The sequence below is a fragment of the Schistocerca nitens genome, chromosome 2, assembly GCF_023898315.1.
Source record: "Schistocerca nitens isolate TAMUIC-IGC-003100 chromosome 2, iqSchNite1.1, whole genome shotgun sequence".
Classification (NCBI taxonomy): domain Eukaryota; kingdom Metazoa; phylum Arthropoda; class Insecta; order Orthoptera; family Acrididae; genus Schistocerca; species Schistocerca nitens.
In genome coordinates this window covers 463,458,954-463,477,371 of record NC_064615.1, presented here as the reverse complement: position 1 = coordinate 463,477,371, position 18,418 = coordinate 463,458,954, and the positions used below count along the sequence as shown (strand labels likewise).

At 38.7% G+C, this 18,418-nt stretch overlaps 1 protein-coding gene across 1 annotated transcript in view; it reads left to right on the top strand.

Moving 5' to 3' along the window:
* The window catches only part of LOC126236353 (phenoloxidase 2-like), a 173,536-nt gene that overhangs the window by 106,977 nt on the left and 48,141 nt on the right, over nucleotides 1-18,418 (top strand). Inside the window, exons 7-8 of the mRNA XM_049945583.1 lie at nucleotides 1,906-2,070; nucleotides 12,113-12,241. Coding sequence (XP_049801540.1) covers nucleotides 1,906-2,070; nucleotides 12,113-12,241 — 294 coding nt within the window. The remainder of the gene's footprint in view (nucleotides 1-1,905; nucleotides 2,071-12,112; nucleotides 12,242-18,418) is intronic.

The following is an 18,418-nucleotide window of genomic DNA, read 5'->3' as shown; positions in this document are numbered from 1 at the left end:
CATGAAATCCTCCCCACTCCACCAAGAGTGTCTTTCCGCCGTCCACCTAACCTTCGTAAACTCTTAGTTCATCCCTATGAAATCCCCAAACCACTTTCCCTACCCTCCGGCTCCTACCCTTGTAATCGCCCCCGGTGTAAAACCTGTCCCATGCACCCTCCCACCATCACCTACTCCAGTCCTGTAACCCGGAAGGTGTACACGATCAAAGGCAGAGCCACGTGTGAAAGCACCCACGTGATCTACCAACTGACCTGCCTACACTGTGATGCATTCTATGTGGGAATGACCAGCAACAAACTGTCCATTCGCATGAATGGACACAGGCAGACTGTGTTTGTTGGTAATGAGGATCACCCTGTGGCTAAACATGCCTTGGTGCACGGGCAGCACATCTTGGCACAGTGTTACACCGTCCGGGTTATCTGGATACTTCCCACGAACACCAACCTATCCGAACTCCGGAGATGGGAACTTGCTCTTCAATATATCCTCTCTTTCCGTTATCCACCAGGCCTCAATCTCCGCTAATTTCAAGTTGCCGCCACTCATACCTCACCTGTCATTCAACATCTTTGTCTCTGCACTTCTGCCTTGACTGACATCTCTGCCCAAACTCTTTGTCTTTAAATATGTCTGCTTGTGTCTGTATATGTGTGGATGGATATGTGTGTGTGTGCGAGTGTATACCCGTCCTTTTTTCCCCCGGGATTGGAATGACTACTTACCCTCTCCCTTAAAACCCACATCCTTTCGTCTTTCCCTCTCCTTCCCTCTTTCCTGATGAGGCAACAGTTTGTTGCGAAAGCTTGAATTCTGTGTGTATGTTTGTGTTTGTTTGTGTGTCTGTCGACCTGCCAGAACTTTCATTTGGTAAGTCACATCATCTTTGTTTTGGACAAGACCTTTATATTCAGTAGTCAATGTCAAATGGCTTATGATGATGATAGTGATGATATTGTTTTCCTTCAGTGCAGAGTTGTCTTTACATCAGCAACAGATGTAAGAGCCCACTTTAATGTTTTAGTTAAGAATAATAAGTACTGGGTTTCCTCAATCAACTTCATACATCTCTCCTTGAGTGATTTTCATATGGGTAAAACCATGGACCTCACTGAAGATTTATTTCCCATTAAGTAACTTTCATTGGAATTTCATTTTGCTAGGATATCTGTTTAAAAAATTTTTTCTATTCAATGTTTATGTGGATCTATATACCATTTATTATAATTAATCAAAAAATTACAGTAGAAGTATAAATACTGGGAGCTCATATGCAACTGGTCCTGTCTACTGTTTTTACCTTTGTCTTACTATTACACATTTTCATATTAACCAAGAATGGGTGAAAGTATGTGCCAACAAGATGCCCAACTATCATTTCACTGTGATGATGGCTATTATGTTGTCTTTTCTACCAGACAGGCAGTGACAAGTAGTGTTGGTATCCTCCAGTTCTGTGGCACTATGGCCTACAGCTTCCTATTCACTGCTACAAATTTTGAAATAATAACCAAACACACAACAACAGCCAGATTTCACTAAAAACTAAGAAGGAATATCTATTATGCATACTTGCTTATATATGTGGACAAGTATAAAAGAAATTGTTGCATTAAAAACCCTTTGGATGGATTGCTTTCCATTGCAATATTCATTCCCAGTGTCACCAAGATATGTTTCAAATGTTTTCCATTGAATTCTGGTTGGAATTCTCCTTCTGACAAAATGAAGGTGTCAGTTTTAGTTTACATGCAGATTACTATTCTGTCTAACATAGTAATTTTAGGAGATAAGAAGTACTGAGAGCTGAGAATATTGAATAATTTTGTTTCAAATTATATTCATTTTCACATATTTGAAATTTAATTTTTCTGTGGTCATCAGTGCTTTTTTTTCCTGCAGGACAAAGGAGAATATGTACCTTTAACAGAGGAAAAAGGTATTGATATGTTAGGTAACATGGTGCAATCAAGCTCCCTGTCAGTTAACAAGAATTTCTATGGTGACATGCACAACCTTGGGCATATGATGGTTGCCTACTGTCATGATCCTGATGGACGAAATTTGGTATGTATTATTTCCTAGAAACGTTTTAAAAGCCGAAGATTGTGTTAGTTAATAATAAACACATGTGTAAAGCTCATGTTTTGTACAGATTTTCCCATTCTTACTGGAAAAGCTTTCAGGATAATGCAGCAGCTAGACATTGGGAGGACGGAAGCAAATATAAGAAATTACATTAGAGACAAAAGTTTTTTGAAAATTATAAGCCAAAATAGTCAATAACAGCCAGCAGTGGATTGTACCACATTTTTTAGAACTGTATGAGACTGTTCTTACATTCATAGCATATATGCAAATTGTACACAGCTCCCATTCTCCCACAGTCCACAGCCCTCCAATGTGAATGGATTAATGTAAACACTGATGCAGTATTAAAAACTCTCATGCTTTGCTTGGGCATTATCACAGGTTAGAATTATTTTTTGCAGTAACTTATTCCTAATCCAAATTTTGGGATTACGTTCAATTGACATTGTTCAAGCACAGTCAGGTGATGCCATTTTATTTGTAACTCACATGCATTGGTGAACAACTAGAGGAACTCAATTTGATAACTCAGTAGCTTTTTCCTTCACAAGTACACTGGACTATCTCCAGTTAACTATGTGACAGAAGATACAGATCTCTTAAGTAACTGTGCATGGCATCTACCCACTAAAGGTTTCACATAAATTACTGAAGTAATCATGATGTAGGCTCAATGTGCATGTACAGTGATGCTTGGAGGGCACCTGCTGTTAATTGTGTTACGAACAGTACTGTTACAATAGAGAAGGAAATTTGTTACTCACCATATAGTGGAGATGCTGAAACCACACTGTGGTTTCAGTTGTCTGAGACTGCTGTCGTGTGAGCGAGTTGCATTTGCATGAGTGTGTGTGTGTGTGTGTGTGTGTGTGTGTGTGTGTGTGTGTGTGTGTGTGTGTGTGTGCGTGCGTGCGTGCGTGCGTGTGTATGTCTATTGTTAACAAAGGCATTAATGGCCAAATGCTATATTTGTGTGAATCTTTTTGTTGTGCCTATTGCAACTCAGCATCTCTGCTATATGGTGAATAGCAACTTTCCTTCTCTAATATTGTTGTTACATTGCATCCTGGATTTACCATTGTTTGATTTTTGCCAAACGGTACTGTTATTTGCACCCATTTGCTGTGCCACAGGTTAACTGCTCATTTCTAATCATCAAATCACTTTGTCAAGCTATGCCTCTTTGCACATTTTGTTGTTTATCTCACTCCTACTTCAAGACACTGTAATCACAATTGCCCTTTTTTTCTTTTTCTTGTATGTGGATGTGGGGGGGGGGGAATGAAGCAACGAAAAAAAAGATCTGCTAGCAAGCTAATGTGTATGAAGAACTGCAAGCTTCGAATCTCTTTTACATGGATGCTTGTTTCACCACAAGCTATAGTGTCTTTTTCAGCCAGAAGGGTTGAAGGGGAAGGAAGAAGGAAGAAGGGTGAAGGAGAAGGACTGGAGAAGTCTAGAAAAAGTGGTAGATTTTGCAGAAAGTCACCTAGAACATGGGTCAGGGGGGACTTACCATACAGGATGAGAAGGAAAGACTGATTGTTGGATTTCTTTCCTTCTCATCCCGTATGGTAAGTCTGCGATTCTGGGTAAATTTCGTGAAATCTACGCTTTTCCTTGACCTCTCCAGTCCTTTTCCTTCACCTTTCTTCCTTCCCATTCAACCCTTATGCCTGAAAAAGGAGCCACTGGCTGTGAAAGCTTACCAAGTACAACAGTCTTCTATGTGTGTGTTCTGCTGCCGCTTGGTGAGTAGATTTTTTATCTATCCAGTTAAATAATTTTGTCAATATTTAATTGTTTTTGTTTTTATATTCACTCTAGTTTTTGATGGGCATTGTCCTCTGAAAACATTGTTGAATGCACCTGATAGTTTACATCAACACCAATTTTTCATTATACCCATCTCAAAAGTGAGGCAAGTTGACAAAAGCATTATGATGATAAAATTTACAATTCATGAAGGTGCCACTAAATGGAGAACTTGTACCTAATGTGATGTCTCCTCTCCCCTTTTGTTGTCGCTGTTGATGTTGAGCCGCTACTGCTACAGCTCGGTTGGTGGAATGGAGACGCGACGTGCAGTGATGGTTGTCCCCGTCAGATAATGTGGAACAGCACCTGAAAATCTCTAAAGAAAATAGTTCCCCACGTAATGTATGAAAGTCCGTTTGTGAGTCTGCACAGCCTTCTCAGTGATGTGAACTGGTGATTTTAATTGTATGTTATGGTTTTATGATGATTTGCTATGCCCAGTTAGTTAGTTATTGCAGTATTAAGTGAATCATTCATCACCGGCATTGTTTCACACGACTGAAGCGAGAAAAAATTCATTTGCAGTTCAGTATCAGTAGTTGTTGTTACGTTGCTAGGCAGAGTTGTTCACTATGGCATGACGCAAATCCAGAGATAATCTATAATGCTATCTTGGTTTCATGCGTCGTAGTATTATTTTGGCAAAACACTCCTTTCAATGCTCAATGTTCATCAAGTCACTCTTTCAATTAAAATGTTCACAGTTAATTAATTTTGATCACCAACTATCACTCAGTTCAATTAATGATGGAGGCAACATGTGAGATTTCCATTACTGACAAACAATTTTTATTGTTCCTTCTTAGCAGTTAGTTTATAATCATCACACCACATGCACACCGATGGATCAGATCAATTATGATTCTTTTCAGTTCAGTGATCATGACAATTATGACAACTTTTACAATCGGCGTATTTGTATTATCTTCGTGTGGTCGTATTAATGTTTCCTACTCAAGGCTAATCAGATATTGCAGTCTTCGATACTATGTCCATTCTTTGTTGTAACTGTTCATTTCGATGAAGGTGGAGTCCAACAATAATATCTCCAATAATTACAGTTCATTAACCCATCATACACTATCAGAATATCACTTTAGTTCAAGTTCTCAAGTCAGAATAACTGAGAACAAAGTCCACGCATCTCTATCACACAATAGTACTTTTCTTGAATAGAGACAATCTCGTAAGATTCCATTTGTAGTACTATAACAAACGGTGCTCTCTCATGACTTGACAGCAAGCATGTGACTAACATTTCCATGACTGAGCATTTTACATGCATTGAATTTCCTTTTCGCCACGTTTATAACTATCTTTCACAGTAAATGTTATCTCTGACTGACATATTACTTTGGACTTAACTTTTGTTATACTGATTTGCAGTTATTATTGAGATGTTTGATAGCTAATTAAAATCAACTTTCTTTCTTTCTACCTTTATATCATGACATACTCAGTAATTATTGAAACTGGTGTTCATAAAAACTTTAAAGTGTTATATTATTGTCAAAGTTGTCGTATGTGTCAGGATAACACTGTTCCCTACTTTAAATTATCATGACATTCTTATTTGGGTTTTTGGGTTTCTTTGGGTGTTACACTAATCATCATAGATCTCTAGCATCTGGACATATGTGTCAAACCTAAATGTCTCATTCTACAATTAATTCATTTTTCAAAGAAGATGAAGTAAATATTCCAGAATTTGAATCAAGAACAGCTGCCAACGTGATTGACTTAGAAGTAGCTATCTTCAGAGTAGTGACGCAACTTAAATCACTTAATAAAATCAAGTCTTCTTGTCCACACTGTATACCAGTTAGGTTCCTTTCAGAGTACGCTGATGCAATAGCTCCATACTTAACATATATTTAACATATACAACCCCTCACTCAATGAAAGATCTGTGCCTAAAGACTGGAAAGTTGCACATATCACACTAATATTCATACAGCAATAGGAGTAATCCACTAAATTACAGGCCCATATCGTTAACATCAATATACATCAGGATTTTGGAACATATACTGTGTCTGAACATTATGAATTACACTGAAGAGAATGATCTATTGACACACAGTCAATACAAACATAACTACTTCTTTACTCACCCGAAGTGTTGAGTGCTATTGACAAGGGATTTCAAACTGATTCCATATTTCTAGATTTACAGAATGCTTTTGACACTGTTCCTCACAAGTGGCTTGTAATCAAATTGCCTGTTTATCGACTATTGTCTCAGTTATGTGACTGGATTCATGGTTTCCTGTCTGAGTGGTCACAGTTCGTACTGACTGATGAAAAGTCATCGGGTAAAACATAAGTGATTTTTGGCATTCCCCAAAGTAGGGTTATAGGCCGTCTGCTGTTCATTATTTATATAAATGATTTAGGAGACAATCTGAGCAGCGGTCTTAGGTTTTTTTTTTTTTTTTTTTTTTTTTTATAGATGAAGCTGTCATTATCATCTAGTAAAGTCATTGGAAAATCAAAACAAATTGCAAAATGATTGGCAGTTGACCCTAAACAATGAAAAGTGTGAGGTCATCCACATGAGTGCTAAGAGCAATCCATTAAACTTAGGTTACATGATAAATCAATCAAATCTAAAGGCAGTAAATTCAGCTAAATACCTAGGAATTATAATTATGAACAACTTAAATTGGAAAGAACACATAGAAGATATTGTGGGGAAGGCAAACCAAACACTGTGATTTATTGGCAGAACACTCAGAAGAAGCAAAGGATCTACTAAAGAGATTGTCTATACTGTGCTCGTCCTTCCTCTTTTGGAGTACTGCTGCACAGTGTGGGATCCTTACCAGATAGGATTAATGGAGTACATCAAGAAAGTTCAAAGAAGAGCAGCATATTTTGTATTATCAAGAAATAGGGGAGAGAGTGTCACAGATATGATACAGGATTTGAGGTTGACATAATTAAAACAAGGGTATTTCTCACTGTAGCAGGACCTTCTCATGAAATTTCAGTCAGCTTCTTTCTCCTCCAAATGCAAAAATATTTTGTTGATGCTGACCTACATAGGGGGAAATGATCATCATAATAAAACAAAGGAAATTTAGAGGTGGATGTTGATGTAATTATGGTGTAAACACAACAGTGGACAACCACTTCTTTCAGTGGGTGAGCCATCTGCTAATTTTTAGACATTCACTTGCTCTTCACTGGGAAAGTGGCATTGATTCCTGTTATTGGCATTTCATAGACATGACAGGTGTTTATTAGGGTATGCTACTTTCCTGCTACATTGCAATTGAGTGGGCTCATCCTGGACTGGAGTGTTTCCTTTCCACCCAAGAAGTACTTTGGCATCAAATGCCCCAGGAAATGTATAGGCCTGTGAACAGTCAGTGTGGGGCATCAGAGCTATACATAGCGCATAGCAGTAATAGTCTGACAGTGCAGGCACTGTGCAAATGTGAACATTGATGTAATGGTGGACTGCAGCATAAGAGACTCCACAGTGTGTACCTAGACATGCTGCGAGATTTCGTGTGGCAGTCTGTTACGCAAATTTGGGATGGTACTGGTGGTCCATGTGAAATTCACAGTGCCACCATCTTCATGCTGCTGGTGGTTCATGGGGCAGTTCTAGCTAGACTCCACTGACTCACAGCGGCCAGTGTTGCTGTTCTTGCTTGTGGTGCCACACACACACACACACACACACACACACACACACACACACACACACACACACACACACACATACCACAATGGTCTCTACGCTGTCACCTGGCCATCACTGTGCCTGCACCACAGCCAAGCTGCGCCTTCATAGCACCCCTGCTGATGCGTTGTCTGTATTGTCACCCACCGCACATGTCACAGTAACAGTCATCATCGGAGTATCATAGTAGCCACAAGTTAAGTACAAGCATCACTTGTATTGTATATCTTGTCTTGCTAGTCACCAGCCATGGCCAATGAGTTTACTCTGTTCTTAAACTCATTGAGTGAGAAACTAATTGGCAGAATGGAATCAAAATTTGATGATATGGAGTCTCAAATTGTCTAGAGTGTAAAGTCCAAAGTTGAGGATTTAAAACGTGAACTTGTTGATAAAATAGAGGAAGTGTGTAGCAAGTTTGATAACATGCTATCATGTCTGATGAAGTTGTGATGGCATAAAATCTCTGAATCAGTAATTGAGGGTTCTTGCCGCTTGAGGCAGTGGGAGTTAGTGTGCTCTGTATGCTCGTAACGCTTACTAATAAATAGTGTGTAAATCATATCTCTATGTTGTGTCACTATTCTGCTGTCAAAGCACCAGGAGCCCATTTCCTACAGTGGTGATCTCCACTTCTCTCCCACAGAAGCTGACATGACAGGACTGACATCTTGTTCATCAGCAGAAGGTACACTCACTGTCACTGCTCTGGCTTACACTGCTGCCAGCCTTGCAAAGCCTCCTGTAAACACAGCAATGCAAGGCAATGCTGCCAACATGCTTCTCTCTTCAAACACCACCTTAAAGCCACCAAGAATTGAAGATGCCACCAATACTATTTCCTTATCTGCTAACACAGCCAGTGGCAACACATTAGTCGCACAGCTGACATTGTGCTTTGTGCGTGCCCTGTGCTCCTGGCACACCTCGTTTCTTCCATTGCATCCACCTTCACACAGCCACCTGGACCACTAAAGACAGCACCCCACCACAACCCCTCCTCATGTGTTCTGCACGATGGTGGTGGTGGTGGGGGCAGGGGGAGGGGGGAGGTGGGGGCAAATGGGGAGCACCTCTGTGGCAGTCCAAAGTTGGGGATTTAAAAGGTGAACATGTCGATAAAATAGATGAAGTGTCTAGCAAATTTGATAATATGCTATCAATGTCTGATGAGGTTGTGGTGGCATAAAATCTCTGACCATACAAATGAGGATTGCTCCCCATGAGGCAATGAGACATAGTATGCTCTGTGTGCCCATAATGCTTACATGTGTTATGTAAATGTACTTACTAAGAAATAGTGTGGCAGGATAAATCAGATTGTCAGAAGTCAGTCATTGGAGAGCATATGGTAGTAATAGTGCTACTTAGTGCTACTTCACGCAGCCATTACTGAGGTAATGTCTTCAAAAAGTAGGGATCTTGTAAGATAACAGGCAGCAGTGTTACATGATAATAAAAATTACAGATGTTGCACTGTCTGGCAGAATGTGTGTACTGTGAGAAATTTTGCCTAGCATTTTGTGGCTAGAGACAAATGAGATTTAGAGAAAATAACTACTAAGACAAGTCATCCACAATGAAACACTTCTACTTTAGTCCATACAAGATGAAGGATATTTTATATTTTCTGATAAATAATTTTATTAAATGTGATTTAAATTTTAAAAATGAATGGCTGTTTGTGAGCAAATGTGGTTGGCTGCAGATGGAATTTTGGCTAGGGTAGTGATCACATTACTCACAGAGTTGAGAGCACACATGGATGTTTCTGGGATGTTTTGTTGGTGGATGCCAATCAGGTAAGGTCATCTAGACGGCAAGGTGCCACTCAGGTATGTAAGCTAAGTATTGCATCTTGGAAGTCTGTTTTGACATTAAGACTAAAGTATACATTTCAGTTCTTCTGAAATACCAATAGCTGGTTGTCTTTTGAGCACTACATAATGTCTATTTTGGGTTCGCATATGCATAATTTGCCAGCAAACTGCTTTCCTTGCATGGGAGAGATGTGTTCAGTTCAGTTTGTTCTTGGAATAACAGTGTACTGATGATTCTTCAAATGTGAACTATTGTCATTAAATCAAGTGTTTTCAAAAGTGTTAATGTGTTTGTTTTCATAATTCACTGACTAAGATTCATTGGCCAATTGATAAAATTATAACGTGCACTAAGTGTGTACAGCGGAAATTCAATTTTACATTCTCCGATTTTTTGTTTTTCACAATTCTACACCATAAATTCATAGCCCTTGTATAAAACCCATAAGATCAATGCTAAAAATTCTCCAATTTTGATCTCCATTCTAGTAAGGTTTAGCTCAATTCTAAGTTCTTGTTTGACATCTCTGCTTGACTTTGTTCTGTTTTCTTCCTGTTTACATCTGATGTGGCTGAACGAGTTATAAATGGCACAAGAGACAGATGGTTTGCTCCATGGGTGGTGGTGGAGTAGAGGGAATATTGTAGGCCATTGCAGAGAGGGAGACATGAGAGAGGAAATGCTGATGTAATACATGATTGGTGCTGCTAATACAACTTTCAAAATTTAGCTTCACAACACAATTATGATACAAGTACCGATAGATTGCAGCAGCAATACGAAAACAAGACAGTTGATGTGAAGTGATGAGGGAGACCAGCCACCACCTTTTCTTGTGCCACTTATAATGCTGTCTAATTTTTTTGCATGTATTTCTGATGTACTGTATTCCCCAACAATATTAATCATCAACTTTTAAATTAAAACTCTGAGCCTTGAAGAATATGCTCAGTCATATCAAGGAAACATTGGTCATTTCTGGCTAGTGAGTTTTTATTGGCTGGCAACTTCTTAAGTCACCCAACAGCCAGAGCACCTACCACACCGCACTAAAACACGTAAAATAAGCTCACCTGCTGGATCTGTGGCCCTTGAACAACAGGAGTGCAGGTATGGGTGAAAGCATTTTGTGAAATTCTGAAAATATACTTTTTGTGCAGATGATGTGCTGTGGCACAGATGTCACATGGAAACAGAACAAGGGTTTTGCGAGAGCACATTTTAAAGAATTTCGTGTTCAGATCTGACATGATGCAGTTGCATCAACTACATAGACTACTCACATATATTCTTTGCACCACACACAGTAGATCATAAGGATTGGCAGCAGTGATAAAGGGCATGAAGCAAAACTGCAGCGCCTGAGCTTTCTTTCAAATTTACATTTTACACAGTATACAGAAATTCTCTGGGCTGATTTGTAATAAGCTTGTAACGTCAATGGGGGAAGTAGACTCAGTTTCTCACGTCTCAGTTTCTCTCATTGAGCCTAAGATAACACTTTCACAGTGGCAAGCACCTAAAGTGCGGTTCGTAAGAAAAGCATTTAACAATAACAACAATGGTGACAGATTTTGTCATTAGGCAGATGTCCACATTTATGCTTATGGTTTAACCACTTTGCTGCTGTGATACTTTTGTTTTAATTCCTCATGTTCATCATTTTTTGGTTTCTTCTGGGTGAGTACAAAGGAAAGATCTCCCAAAAATGTGTATTTTGACAAATAATTTGTGCTCATAGCATGTTGGAAAATAGCTCAATTATTTTGTACCCAGGTATCAATTTCAATTTTTTGATATCGTAGTTTTTACTTGATGTTACACACTGAAGAAGTTCATTACCACAAATTATTGTGTAAACATGGTATAGTACATTTAATTTTCTATGCCTATACAGATCTTATACAGTGTATTGGAGAGGATTGCAATTTTTAATCATATATGCCAATTACAAATGTTTTTGATCTTATTCAGGGGGGGTTTAATGTTTCCATTGATTCTACGTTTTTCTCAGTTTTGCATTTTTTACGTCTGGACTGCACAAAAATGCAGTGGTGCACACCTGCTCTCCTCACTTGACAAGCCACCTCCTAATTTCAGGATGTTCACTTGCTCTTGGGTGGGAAAGTAGTATTGACTCCTGTTATTGGCGTATGGTGGGTATGAGAGGTGTAAAAAAAAAAAAAAAAAAAAAAAACCGTGGTGGCCAGGCATGTAACTCTTTGACAGCTGTGATTCACTTATTACATGCAAACAGCACCTCTGGCAGCTGAAGTGGAACTACCTCGACAGCCATGATTCATCTGTTACCGCATGCGAAACTGCATGTGTACGCACTATGTGAACACTTCACTTCTCCCCACTAGCACATAACAGCTGTTGTGTCGGATGCTGTAATCTTAGCAAATTTTAATTACTATAGTTGCTTCTTCACCATCTGCCACCATATGTTTTTTTACATTTTCATCATTCGCAGCACAATGCTTACTTGTGATAACTGTATTCTGTAGCTCAAAAAGACCACAGGATCAACAAATTGAATCTAATTACATTATGTTTCAAGAACTGATTATTTTTATTGATAAAATATTATTATCAGTCTGATATCTCTTTATCACTTTTCATGTTATGTGTTAAATTACTCTTTATTTGAAATTTAAGATATAAACAAATGTTTCTCCACAGGAGACCTTTGGTGTTATGGCAGATGTAGCAACAGCCATGAGAGACCCTGTGTTCTACAGATGGCATTCATTCATTAATTCAGTTTTCCAAGAACACAAGAATTTGTTGCCAAGGTACACCACTCAACAGGTAACGAGAATTTCTTGTAAGTTTTGCACATGTCTGCCTTCTGTTTCCTCCCTATATTTTTGTGCAAAGAAATTTTAAAAAAATACCTTTCATTATCTCTTTGTTACTCATAATATCTATTGTCATAGCACGTTTTAAATTGTAGTTGAGCCGTTCTCCTAGGAATGTTAGTCTGAAGTATTAAGTCTGAAAGCCATTGTGGGAATTTAAAGAGAAGTAGGAAAACAGTGATCAGTTAGAGTTTTGAAATGGTCCACATTGACCTCACCTATTAAGGCACTGCCCACAAGAAATGGTGATATTGTATCAAAAGCAAATATTTCTTCTTAACATTATACTCTCTTCTGTTGTAAGGTCTTTGAAGGGACTTGCCTTTGTTCAACTGTGGTCTGAAACTGAGCTCCCTTAATTATTTATAAAGGGGAAGACTTCCCAAAATGGAATTTGAGCCATTTTGATCTTGACATTTCCTATTTAAGCAAAACCATCTAAAGGCCTCATAAACTTCTGTGATTAATAATCAACTGTATCCTGGTTCTCTCAGTTATCAATCTCTTATTTCATCAAATATGCTGTCAATCTACAGCATGTAATATAGCCTCATTAATGATCAACACAAGGAATCTACACTGAATGCTTAAAAATTACATTTTATCAAATTACTATACATAAAATGACAGGTCTCACAGAGAAAAATAAGAAAGAGTATCCAGTGGACTGGAAGTTCTTTTAATTACAGTATGGCATAGCACTACACTTATGCTGAGGTACTGATACACTGATGATTCTTTTCAAATATTTCCATTTTTTGAGCTAAGGAAATAATAGAAAGACACTTTTAATCCACACTTGCTCACATCTGAGAAAAAATCTAACACTTATAATTTTACTGCAATATTTCAGAATATTTTATATCTGTTGAGGTACTGATGTAGTAATGCTTTCTTTGATATCTGTACATACTGTTCCCATGTGTCTTTCATTGGTCAAATTACAATTATAACCTTTGTCTGAAGCAGTGTGCTCTGTTAAATTTTTATTCACCAGGGAGTTATTACATAACAATTTCTTGTGCATTCCTAAAACACCACGTTGTTTCTCATTTGTCCATTTCTTTGTGCTAGTAAAATGCAGTTGGGTTAATTTTTTCTCCTGGATATATTCTGCAAATATTACATGTTTTATAAGTATTGTTTGGGTTTTACATTTTGAAAGAAGCAATTGAATATATTCAGTACTTGACTGGCCCTATCTGAAAAAATATAAAATTTTACAGGAAAGAAGTATTTAAAGTTTTAAAAGGCAAGAAGTTGTGTCAGATGAACAGATGAAGAACCAGTGGACTAGAATATCCACATAGTGGGTTTGTCTTCAGATACTGACCCACAGCCTGACAATGATTCTGAAACTGCATCAAGAGTGGCCCAATTTCTGCAAATTGTGGTAGCCAGGTATGGCTGGAAAAACACGGTTCAAACCTAAAGCTCCTCCAGCAAAAACTGTTTGTCAGAAGGCTGTGACACACCTTCTAGACATAAAGTGGAAAGCAAAAAATTTGAAAGTGTTTCTGGATTGTTGGAAAATGTTTTTTCCAGGCAGTTCAACTGACAGCATTGTAAAGTACATAAACCAAGAATGTAGTAGAATTGCAGCAGCTTATTCATGAAGTGCTCAAGACTGTCCACAGATAGAGTTTGAAGAATTATCTACTTTGCTCGATATTTTATATCTCACAGGAATGAAAACATCACTGAATCTCAATGCCAATGATCTATGGACCACTTATGGGACTGCACAAGTTTTTTTTATAGTGTCAACAAGCAAACAGAGTTTCTATACTCTTCTGTGAGCTGTACAAGTTAATGACAAATCTAGGAGGTTGCAGAGGAAGGAAAAAGATAATCTGGCATGAATTAGAGAAATATTTGATTAGTTTGTGAATGTTTGCATGAAGAGTTACAGCACAGGAGCATTGACAATGATACAGTTTTGGGTGTGTATCTAGGATATTACCAATTCTTGTTACAATGGTTTTGGCTGACAGCTTTACGGCTATTCCCAATGTGAGTCATCTGCAAAATATTAAAATCACTTTACACAAGTGATTTCAAAATCTAGCAAATGACCCAGCTCAGCTGAAATAGTGGAACAAGAATTAACAATATCACAGATACATGTCTGAAAGATGAAGGAATAATAGATACCTAATACATTAGAAGCATTCTGTGGATGTTGCAAATTCAGGCAGTCTGTCCCAAACAAGCTTGCAAAGTGCTGTATAAAGGTATATACACACATCAAAAAAAGTTTTACATCGCTCTGGTTCCCAGAACTCCACAAGATAGATGACTGTGGATACTGTATCACAGACACAGTCCCTCTGACTGTTCAGAGATGTCACTAAACCCACCCAAAGATGTAAACAAGAATGCATGAGCAGCTCCTGTTGGCTGGAGGGGGTCTGACAGCCAATAAGATCCAGTCATTCCACCAAGAAGGATGTACATGGCTCGTGTTGTCTGTGGTTCAACCATGCTAGACAGTCAATACCACGGTTTGATCGCATCTGCATTGTTACTTTGTACCATGAAGGGCTCTCAACGAGGAGAGTGTCAAGGCATGTTGCAGTGAACCAAAACAATGTTGTTCAGACATGGAGGAGATACAGAGAGACAGGAACTGTCAATGACAAGCCTAGCTCAAGCCGTCCAAGGGCTAGTACTGCAGTGGATGACCGCTACCCATGGGTTATGGCTCAGAGGAACCCTGACAGCAGTTCCACCATGTTGAATAATGCTTTTCGTGCAGCCACAGGATGTCATGTTATGACTTAAACTGTGCACAATAGGATGCACAATGTGCGTCTTCACTCCCGATGCCCATGGTGAGGTCCATCTTTGCAACCACAACACCATGCAGCACAGTAGATGGGCCCAACAAGATACAGAATGGACCGCTTAGGATTGGCATCACATTTTCTTCAGTGATAATGTCACATATGCCTTCAACCACACAATCGTCGGATACATGTTTGGAGGCAACCCAGTGAGACTGAATGCCTTAGACACACTATCCAGCGTGTGCAGCGAGGTGGAGGTTCCCTGCTGTTGTGGGGTGACATTATGTTAGGCCGACGTACGCCGCTGGTGGTCATGGAAGGTGCCGTAACTGCTTTTCAATACGTGAATGCCATCCTCCGACCAATAGCGCAACCTAATCGGCATCATATTGGCAAGGCATTCGTCTTCATGGAAAGACAATTCATGCCCCCATTATGCACATCTTGTGAACGACTTCCTTCAGGATAATGACATTGCTCGACTAAAGTGGCCAGCATGTTCCCAAGACATGAACCCTATTGTATGTGCCTGGGATAGACTGGAAAGGGATATTTATGGACACGATCCACCAACCACTCTGAGGGATCTACGCTGAATCGCCATTGAGGAATGGGACAATCTGGACCAACAGTGCCTTGATGAACTTGTGGATAGTATGCCACGATGAATTCAGGCATGCATCAATGCAAGAGGACATGCTACAGGGTATTAGAGGTACCGGTGTGTACAGCAATCTGGACCACCACCTGTGAAGGTCTTGCTGTATGGTGGTACAACATGCAATGTGTGGTTTTCATGGGCAATAGAAAGGATGGAAATGATGCTGATGTTGAATTCTATTCCAGTTTTCTGTACAGGTTACAAAACTCTCGGAACCGAGGTGATGCAAAACTATTTTTGATCTGTGCACTTTCTGTGATGCTATAACTTTATATACACTAAGTATCAGTACCAGAGAAGGAAAGTTGCTACTCACCATATAACGGAGATGCTGAGTCACAATAGGCACAACAACTTTTCCATTGTTTGATTTATACACTAAGTATGGAAGTTAATGCAGGCAAACAGCCAGCTGGTGCCTATCAAGTATTCAATGATGCAGGAAGCATGGTGTTATGACTAAATCAGTCCCTTACATCTATGTGAGTTGCTAATAAACTCTACACAAATCATTGACTCACAGTAGTAGGTACTCTGTAGAGGAATAAGACAGAAATTCCAATAGATTTGCTGTCATTAAAGGGGAGGCCTACAGATAGCTCCATTTTTGCATTTGGAGAGAAACCAGGTATCAATTGCCTCCTTTGCCCATATGTTCTAGACAGAAAACGGATAAAGAATGTATAAATGTTATCTATCAGGCTCAGCAATGATAGTATTGACACTAACAGTAGCATAGCGGATAAACCTGAACTGATTACATTGTACAAACTCACAACAGGGGACATGGATGCTGTCCATCACCTGAAATCAGAATATTATATTTCAAGGATAAGCAATTAGTAGCTGCCTACTCTGTTTTTCAGCTTGCAGAACATCAGAGCTTTACACATTCTAGTAATATATAAGACAAATACATTTGATACATACTGAGAATGGTGCTTACAAAAATACTTATAATCACATGTATGACAATTCCTAGAAAATCGCACCACTTGAAGGAGAAAACGTAAGCTGTTGTAGGTATCCACACTCTACCTACAGCAGAAGAAACAAGTTAATCAAGAAAAAAGTTTAGATGTCACTACTGCTGCAAAACGAAAGCTGCCATTTTTGTTCCAGTCATATTCATAAAGAAAATACAGCAGTAAGCGTTCTTCTTGCCATGTGTATACATCCTAAGAAGCTAGATCTGACTCACATTAGTAAAACAGGAATGAAGTTAACCTTAGTTGTTCACTTACTATGGCTATTTCAAAGTGCTGTTAGTAGAGATGTGGATATAATGATAAACCATGTGTTACAGTTGCATATTGAAATATTTCTACATTAAACAAGACACTTGTGTAATTTTGTGTTTATATGTATTTGTAGTGTGTTGGTAATAATAAAAAAGTAATTTACTTGATAAATATGTCTTTGTATGGAACTTACTCTTAAAAATTCAAAAAATTGTCTTTGTTAGAAAATGTCTGATATGGGCATTATAATGAGACAACAATAGATGTGAGCAATCATGCAAACCATTTGGTTGTAATAACATGAATAAAATATTTTAAAATAACTGTCATCTGTTCACTAAGAGATGAAGTCTGGTGATAACAGAACACATTCAAATTGAGAGCTTCATAGTTCCTATATATTTAGAGTAGGTACTGATCAAACATAGCACTGTTTCAAGGGCCTGTGTGACAAGTTCCCAGATTTCAGAGGAATTGAAGACCGTATCACAAAGATCACAAATGCTAGAGATTACAGAATAGTCACTGCTTAACAAAAGTTATTAATATTCAAAATGTGAAACTAATTCATTAAGTCTGTAGCATTATAAATACAGGGTGATTATAATTAAAGTTAAACTTTCCAAATGCTGTAGAAATAACACCAGTGGTCAGAATGACAAAAAATTGCAACAGAAAATTTTTGGAGAAGGTGGAAAACGTATGGCAGAAGAAAAAACAATAGTGTGAAAATTGATCAATAGATGGCGCTGTACAGGTCAGAATACATAAATGAAAACACCTGTCATGTGCACGACCCAATGAAGTTGGTATAAACAGGGCAAGTACACAGCTTCTCCTCTTTTCGCATCTGTGATGTTCGCCATGACTGTCTCAATGCAGGATTGTGCTCTGCTTGTAAAGCTGTATTACAAGAATGATGACTGAGCACATGTCGCTCTGCAGAAGTTCTGGACCCTGAAGAGTTTGAGAAAAGGTATTGGTCTGATAACTGCTGTGGGTCTGGATAAAATGATTCAGAAATTCGAAAAAACAGGTTCTTTTGGTGTGCAGCCTGGTAGGGGCAGGAAATCAATTGATTCAACATCAGTGGAAGCAGTGGCCACAGCAATGTAGGAGGAGACAAGTGGTGGTGTGCAAACATGTGGTGCATGGAGAATTGCCTGAACATTGGACATACCCATCAGCACGGTGTGTAAAATCCTACAAAAGATCCTTCTTTGCTATCCTTTCAGAATCACCCATGTGCACAAGTTGCTTCCTGTTGACCTGCCAGCAAGAGAGACATTTGCTTTAGAATTTCTTGCTCACATGGAAGTGGATGATGATTGGCTGTGAAAGATTTTGTGGACAGACAAAGCTAACTTCCATCTGACAGGATATGTCAATACACAGAATTGTAAAAATATGGGCAACAGAAAATCCACACACAAATC